Raw genomic sequence first — 9,282 nt, forward strand, 5'->3', positions numbered from 1 at the left:
ATGCGATTAAAACCTTTTTATGGTCTTGTAGTTACAAGATTAATTTTCTTGGTTAATTCAGTATTAACTACAAGATTAAATGGGTTTTAATGATGTGTAGACTACATTGTGTATAAGTATAGGAACACGGTTCATTCTGAGATAGATTGAAGAGAAATATTATACACACATGAAGGTTGTCTTTGTTGGATAAAATTTAGAGAAATGTATTCTCTAAATTATTGTTTTACATTTCTAAATATTTCCTATTTTATGAACACCATCATACCCGGTGTTATCTCGGGCGCGAGTGCCATCTCCGGCAGTACAACTACTGCTTCGGTTGTTGTACCCTGGGAGACAGAACCGTCTGAGAGGAGGCGTGGAATCTGTTTTAAGGGAAGCGTGTTGAACACGTGCCTCAACCAAAAACGTCAACGATTTTGCTTGTCTTGCAGCGGAGTTTTGATCTGGAAGGTGCGGTTGAAGTTTCCAAAGACGCTTGCTTGAATCAAGATTGGTACAATTATATTGGATTTTATTTCCATTTATTTAGTATTGTAACCGGTATTGTACTAGTCGAATTTCCCACAAATAACGAGAGTCTCGTTATTATTTATTTATTAATATTTTTAATAAAAAGTGAACCTAGTTCCTACAATCCCTTGGCAGCCCTCTCTCTCAATTACCACCACCACTCCAACACCATTATCCACCACATTCCACCAACTTTAGAGTGTGTGTAGTAGTCTTAGGATCCAAGATTGATCGTAAGAGTGTTTGGCTAATCTCTTACATCACTTAGGGAAGACAAATCTTTTATGTATTACTTTTTATATATGTACAATATACATAATTGTAGCATGAATTGCGTAATTATCATTATAAGTTGTGTAATTACGAGATATAAACAAATTACTTTTACTTTATATATATGCTACCCGTATAGCACACGAGATGCTAAACTAGTATTTACACATATTATAACTGTTGATGAAATAACTCAGCTCAATTTCAACGACGCCTACATCTATGATGTCAAGACTTATACAACATTGGGGTATTTGAAGGTTGTTACAAAAAGTTAATCGCCCACTAGTTGATTTATAAAAACTTATAATTTTTTATAACTCCTCAAACTTTTATAAAAGTTTCAAATTTTATAAAAGTGAGTCTAAGAACAAAATATACGGCATAAATATAAGTTTCCCAAAATCAAAACTTAGTAAAAAAAAGATGTTTTGAACTAGTAAAAAAGAGGTTTAAAACAGGTTATGATTTATTATAATGGCTAAAATTTGTGGGAGATGACTGGCCGGATTTGGGAGGGGTTTAGGTAATCCCAACCCCAAACCCGGTTATATAAGCTTGTCTCAAAGCCGTCCCAAAACCTATCGGTTATTCGGATACATGGATTACATGGTTCATGCCTAGGTTATTCGGTTTTAAGGGTATACAATTTAGGATAAATGTCTTTGGCACCATATAATATAAGGGTCATTTTTGGGGTCTGTTAATTTCAACCCGTCAAACCAACACGATTCACACCCGTCACTGTAAGGTTGCAAATCAATCAGCAAAATCAATAGCAAGAATTGAGTGTTCACTTAAATAAGTTTCAGCTTAAAAAAAAAAAAAAAAACAAATCAATTAGCATAATCAATAGCAAGAATCGGGTCAAATCTAAAATTTTCTACGTCGAAACTGCCACAGACTTGGCTTCTTCGGTTTGCAAACTCGCATAGTATTTGACAAGAACGTCCCATCCTCCCGGACACATAAAACCATTTGGTGGGCTCTCTCCAGTTCTTGCAAAGGTCCGCATCTGGAAGTCACCGAAAAAAAAGTTCAAAAAGATGTCGCAAACCCTAGGAGAAAGAAAACTTCACAATTCACCGGCGAGCAGGTCAACCAAATAACCAAACCAAACCGTAACCGATTAACCAAACCATAGTTGTCGATAGCGAATAGCGACAAGGCATGGCTAGGCTACGTAGCGAATAGCGACGGCTATTTTATAAATAGCGATTACACTAGAAAAAGAATTTTGAAAATTTTTATATGTGTATTACATCAAAATACCTTGTATATATGCTATTTTACATGTATATTTAACAAAAACCTATAAATCTAGCTATTTTATAGCTATAACCCTTTATAACATTAAAAAAAGTTAAAAAAAATAAAAAAAAAAATAATAATAACTGTCGCTCAATTCGATAGTCATCGCTATGAACCAAATAGCGACAGTAAGTCGCGTCGCTATAAATCGCGCTATAGCGACCGCTATGGTCGCAATTAACAACTATGAACGAAACTAATTGAATTTGAAATGCAGACTGTTATGACCTGTTTAATAACAGACTATAGTGGTTTGGTTTCAGTTTATATGTATTTACAGGGATGCCATTTTTTGGTAATTTTTATATCAGAAGCAACATTTGTTAATCTAAATATTAAAAACTTGAGATGAAACTGCTACATATCGAAAGAGAATTGGCGTGGCAAAGGCAAAGGCAAAGTACAGTGACAAGGCTGCTAAACAAGTAAATATACGATGGAGTGTTCACGGTCCGCTTTGGCTGGTTTTGATAAATTTAACTACAGTTTTGGAAACGACAAACCGGCTGGGTTGGGTGGGTTGGCAAGACCGGTCGGTTTTAGCGGTTTGACGGTTCAGTTTTGGAGGTTTGGCATTTTGAACCGATTTCTTTTTTTTTTTTTGTACTTTTTTCCCAAAACCGATAGTTCATAATAAATATTTTGAAACGATAAAGATTGTTCACAGTCTGACCATTAAACCGTCAAACAACCAAAACCGAACCGTATAAATCTCAGCCCAGCCAAACCAAACGACTTGCTTATGTTTAGATGGTTCGGTCGGTCTATCATATGTTCGGTTTATCATATAATATCACAAATGGAGCAAAGTTAAAGTAGAAAATTTAACCACATACCTTGGTCCCGGAGATGAAAAGAAAATCTTTAGCTCGTGAAGGGTCGAAAAAAGCCATCTGCTTGGCTACTGTGTCGTACGCTGCCACCTGCAACGATAATTATATGATTAAGAGATGTTTATATCATCGTAACAAGAACGAACAGCCATGGCTTTGAATCTCAAAGCTACTTCTGGCCTGAGTTCAACATAACGGGTCTCGGTCAATCCGTTTATTAATATAAATAGATGATTTGGGTTCCAATTTATCTCTAACGGTTCAATCCAACAAGAAGGAAATACAAAACCATACCCTAAATGGCAGAATATTCAACTTCTCCAACCCCGGGGCCATGCTCAACACCTTTTTACCATGATCGGGATCATATAAGTCACGTTTTTCAGTAGGATGACCCATTCCAGCTGGATCGCGGCCCACAATGTAGAAATTAGCACCAGCATTTATTCGTGCCTTTGCGTGCCACTGTACTTCAGTGGGACCCGCGTAATGCATTGGTGACGGAAATATAGAGACGATGGTAGTCTCGGGGTCAAGTACTCCATCTTCTAAGACCTGAAAAAGATTGAAATTCTTCAAAATATTGCAAAACTAAAAAAATTCCAAATATGGGTAATTTAACACATTTGAATAAAAAATAATTATTATCAACAACCACTTAGTAAGTTTTTTTTAAAAGAGTTAAGGGGCAATTTCGTATATACCATTGTAAACATGCATAATATCGTATTTACCCGACCAAAGAAAATTATATCAAATATACACATTCAAAATACTTTAATGTTCATATTTACCCATTTAACAAAATGGGTTGATTAAGGTTATATTATATTAGATTATTTCCATGTAATTCAACTATATATATAAAAAATATATATATATATATATTTTTCTTACGCTTTAAGTATAAAGATTAAAGAGTACCTTGCTATGTTGTTCCATGCGTACATCCAACGGCACATCATCGGCTTTTGTGTATCCACCTAAAGGATGAAGCAAAAGAATTGGATTCTTGTAACCCAAATCTAACAGTCTTTTACGCGTGTCATTCATCAACAACGCATGCCCATTATGCACGGGGTTTCTTAACTGAAAAGCAAAAACCGCATCGGCTTGTCTGCGGTCAAACTCTTCACGAAGTTGCTTGGGAGAAAGCCTGTAATTATCAAGACCGTCATTGTATTTGATTGGAGATAATACTTCTAAATCTCCACCGATGAGCCAGTCGCCAGCCGGCGTTATTGCTTCTTCGACGTAAGGTAGTCCGGGAGCAATGGTTCCCCATGTCCTGGCGATTCGTTCTTCTTTGTTATGCTTGTATATCTCAATGCTGCCACCAAAACAAAAGGATACATGTCTCTTTGTCATAGTGGATGCAAACACATACCTCAAAAGAGATGCAATCATAGACATACAATTGGTACCAGCCATGGTTGCAAAAGTCACTAGGCGCTCGACCGGGGAGTTGAGAGTACTCGGCCTAGGCGGAGAGTACTCGGACATGTTAAATTGTAAAGAAATTAGTTTTCCGAAATTAAATATATATCAAATAACATAAATTTACTAATATTTAAAACAAAATACGTGAAAATGATATTTATTCTTTAATATGATAGGCAAAGAAATTATGTTTTATTTTTTTTAAGTTAAACTCGACCCGAGTTGACTTACTAGATCCGATTCTGGCCGAGGTTGACCGCTTTTGATCGATTCCGAGTAATTATGCGGACTTGAAGAAAGTCGCCTTGGCAGCCTACCTTGTAGCGACTACTCGAAGAGTACTCGGGCTTGGAGACCTTGTTTTACAACCAAACTACCAGCACATGATAAATCCAAATAAAAGGCACATACATGTCTATGATTTTAAAAAGCACAATGCGAACCGAGGCAAATGGGTCTTTGAAGCCGAGGCAAGAGACGAAGGCGCAGGTGCAACGTTTTGTTAGAAAATATTTTTATATTTATAATAGGCTTCTATACACCTCAAGCACGCCTTATGTACGTGTCACCTCACACAGTCAAAGCAATGGACTCTCGCCTTGTTACACCTCACGCATTCCCCTCGCCTCACACCGTGGGAGCGATGGGTGCAACTCAAGCATGCATTTTTAAACTAAGAATCCATATTAATCATATTATATTATTATTTCAACCCTAAACTACAACAACAACATTATCATCATCATCATCATCATCATCATCATCATCATCATCATCATCATCATCATCATCATCATCATCATCATCATCATACTCAGTAAATCCCACCAATAGCAAAGCTAAGGTAGGGTCTGAGGAGGGTAAGATGTAGACCAACCTTACCTCTACCCCGTAGGAATAGAGAGGCTGCTTCCAGTGAGACCCCCCGACTCGATAATGGTTTTGCATCAAGCCTTGGACATAAGGCACATAACACTCAGCAATTGTGACAAAAGCCGATAGGTCATGTACCCTTCGTCTTTCGGCTATCAACGCCACCACATGATGCATGATTAACCGTCCCTCGCTTTTTAACGTTATTTTCACGAAATTAGTAAAATAACGTTAAAATTAGTGCACTTTCACTTTTGTCCCCTAAGTGCCCAAACATGCATACATTATATCCGCATACCGCAAGCGGGGCGTCCTAAACTACAACTACAACAACAACAACAGCAAAATCATAATCAAGATACCTTCTTAGAATAGCAACTGTAGTACCATCAGGCCCAACCAAAGCCACATCACTATCCCCACCAATTCTCTCTTTACACTCATCATCAATAGCCAACACAATAGGCAATGACATGTTCACAACCCCACCATCCCCAACCCTCATTGAATTAAAATGCAAGCTCTGCAAATACTCATCTTCCCTCATAAACCCTTTCAAAGGACTAGCCCACCCTTCACTAACCACATGAACCCACTCCAAATCTATCTTTTTCAACCCCACTTTCACCATCCCCTCTGCTTCTGCAACCTTCACCCCCCTTTGATCCTCTGGCACCACCAGATTAACAAGCAACCCACCATCTGGTTCAATCAATGAACTTTTTATCATCATGCGTGACGTCATCTTCTTGGCGTGTGGCGTCATCTTTCTTGAACGGAACACAATGTGGGGGGTGGTTAATTGGTTGAAATGGTAAATGGGTGTGGTTGAAATTGAAGGGTTTTTGTGGGTTTTGTTGAAATGTGAAATGGGTGTGATCATCTGGGGTTTGAATGTGAGTGACATTTTGGGATTTTGGGATTAGGGTTTTGGGGAATGTAATGTGGGTGTATTCTATTCATGGGGATTTATGAAGGGTGGATGGAAGAAAGAGGTCCACAAGTTTGGTTTTTTTTTTTTTTTTTTTTTTTTTTGGGTTGAATGTGGGAGATGAGAGTGATGTAGAAGCATCAAAATTTGAACTTCTTTTTTTCTCTTTTTGGTAATCAAGATTGGCTGGCTGGCTGGCTATGAGTGTGATCTGTTGTGAACCAGAATCCTTGTTGGACCCATTGCATTGCATAGTGTGGGGGGCTCACACTTCTTTTTCGAGAATGGTTGGATGCCATCATGCCATTACTCCAAAATAGGTGTAAGAACACCACTTGTGGTGAACTTTTTGAGCGTTTTTTGGTTTAAAAACGCCCACAACGCCGTGTTTTCCGTCCCCGTGGGCGTTGTTTAACAAAAAAAGGGCTGGAGCGTTTTAAAATCAATGCCGGAGAGGGAATGGATTTGGCCAATCACATGTAGGTTTTATGGGTTTGTCCAATAAAGTATTTTTGATTTTTTTATTTAATTTTATTTATACCTTTTTTTAACATAATGCCCCACAATACCCACATCCCCACTACACCCATTTTAGAAAAACGCCCCATAATGCCCTATTGCTGACTTGGCTGCCACATGGCGCAAAACGGCCAAGGGTAGGGGCATTACCACTACACATGGTCTAAATAATTAAATTTCCTTATCTCATACGACGAGAATTTGGTATAGGTTGAGTTTGTAGGCGTTGAGTCGAAACGATACCGGTACTCATGACGATTTAAGATACCAAATTTGAATACCGCTTCATTTTCGATAGAATGTGTATCTGAATACAACTTAGTATTCAGTTTCTTTAAAAACACATTTTTAAATGAAATTAAATAAGTTAAAAACACATATCATTTATAGCATAAGGTAAAACTGAACTCATCGTTTATTTTTTATTTTTTTTTTCTCTTTTAATAATCAAAATTGGCATTATGATCTATATATGAGGATGATTTGTTGTGAACCATAATCCGTATTGGATAGTGTTGGGGGCTCACACTTTCTTTCACAAATGGTTGGATGCTACAACCCTAAATAGGTGTAATTTATGTAAGGATGAGCTCACTACTCTAACGGAAGTATCAATCACGAAAAATGTAAAAAATGGATACTTAATTGGTATTGAAAATGGCTTAGTATGATGTTGGTTCCAGTGTCAAATACTCATCTCTAAATTTATGGGTGAAAAAAAATGATTAATCGGAATAGAAATAATTGATAACCAACCTAAACACACTCATGCACATAACGATTATGATTAAAAGTATTTGAATTTATTAATGGGAGCAGCCTTTTGATCTCCAAGTAGGAAATGGTTACCCTTGTTCTACCCTCTCTAAACCCTACAATTTGTTACAAGTGAGATTTTATTATGTACATTTGTTTTTTGTTTAAAAGTACTAGTGGGAAGGTCTACGCGTTACAGCGGGTGTTCCAACTAATATCAGATTCAATTATGTCTAATACGAGCCACAACTGATATTCATTAAAAAACAAATTTGTTTCGTCTTTTAGGAAAAAATCAAATCTAGTGTGAAAAAATCATTGTGGGAACAATACTTATGTGAAAAAATCATTGTGGGAAAAATCCTAGCGTATATATAGTGATTAGTATGGTGTCCGCGCGATACGGCGGGGGCGACATTTTGCATTGCGGCACTCATTTCTGGTAGTTTTCTTATTCGTATAATATTTTTATTATTGTGGTGGATATATGTCATAAGTGTTACACATCTCTAGAATTTTAATTATCAAGTAATTCAAGAAACCATTGGTGTAATAAAGTAACACACGAATAAGAAAAAATAATCTTAAACATAATTAAAAGTTATATAAAGTAGCACACAAATAAGGAAAGATAAGTCTTAAACATAAATGTTGAAAACTAAAAGCTCAAATGTCAAGTACTTGCATCACGAGGTTAAAAATTTAGTGATCATATGGCTAAAACATCTCAAGTATCTCATCCATATTGTCACGCCACCATTTCTCATCACAGAGATCAACGTCCTCTGGAATTTCTTGTATCTCTTCCTGTTTGATTGTTACATATTTTGGATGATGAGTTTCTTCTTTGATCTCTTCTTTTACTGATACATCAGTAGTGGCTGCTGGAGCAGTTTGGGGAACTGAAAGAAATGTTAAGTATTTTAGTTACATATGTTTTATCATGTAATTATCAGTTATAAGATATGATAGATAGATAGGTAGATACCTGACACATCTTCCATTTTGCTCTCTGTCTTATCCATAACAAATTCTTAATCAATCTGCAAGAGAAAAATAAATAAGTGAGTAAAAGAGACCAAAGTGTGTAAAATAATAACATCATCTATTCTATATTTAGAATGTAATTGCGTAAACCACCAAATGCATAAAAAATCATCATTATCACTCACAAGTATTTCATTCGTCATGTAACACCTCTCGATAGACAACATTTGAGGTGTATACCCCGTCTCGTCTGAAGTCTTTGGCAGGATGTACTAATACCTTTGTATTAGCACGTGATATCCCTCTTAATAAAGCGACATAAAGTTGTCCATGCGAAAATACTGAATCCCCGGAAGATAAACACCAACATGCGGAATTGTTTGACCTTGAGCTTTGTTGATTGTCATGGAAAAAGCTAAGTCAAATGGGGAATTGTTTTCTTTTTAGCTTGAACGGGAACATGTCGTCTTCAGAAAGACACAAAGGGATTCTTGGCAAAAATACTCTTTTTCCGGCATGTTGCCCGACAGCTATCTCTGCATCAATAACATTACGCTGGAAGCCTTTACATATCAATCTTGTGCCATTACACAAACCATGTGATGGATCGATATTCCGCAACAATATTATAGGGCAACTGATTTTTAAACGAAGTCTATGAGGCGGCAAACCACTAACAGTTAGTGAGTTTAAGAACTCGACCGGATAGAAGTTGTGGCGATCGTCTTCGACTTCATCGAAACTATAGTAAACCTTTTCATCCCCTTAAAACATGTCAATCATTTGATCATTGATCTCGTCAACACTGTCATTTTTAGTGGACAATATATATAATCGGAAGAA

At 36.8% G+C, this 9,282-nt stretch overlaps 1 protein-coding gene across 1 annotated transcript; it reads right to left on the bottom strand.

The window, feature by feature from the left end:
• Positions 1-1,541: 1,541 nt before the first annotated feature.
• LOC110908142 (ATP sulfurylase 2) lies at positions 1,542-6,240 on the bottom strand. Its single transcript, XM_022153047.2, has 5 exons — positions 5,609-6,240; positions 3,858-4,263; positions 3,228-3,488; positions 2,937-3,023; positions 1,542-1,804 (listed from the first exon to the last, which is right to left on the bottom strand). The coding sequence occupies exons 1-5, from the start codon at positions 6,151-6,153 to the stop codon at positions 1,673-1,675; spliced, it is 1,431 nt and encodes a 476-aa protein (XP_022008739.1). The 5' UTR covers positions 6,154-6,240; the 3' UTR covers positions 1,542-1,672.
• Between the last annotated feature and the right edge of the window lie 3,042 nt (positions 6,241-9,282).

This window comes from Helianthus annuus, chromosome 14, assembly GCF_002127325.2.
Source record: "Helianthus annuus cultivar XRQ/B chromosome 14, HanXRQr2.0-SUNRISE, whole genome shotgun sequence".
In the NCBI taxonomy this organism is placed as follows: domain Eukaryota; kingdom Viridiplantae; phylum Streptophyta; class Magnoliopsida; order Asterales; family Asteraceae; genus Helianthus; species Helianthus annuus.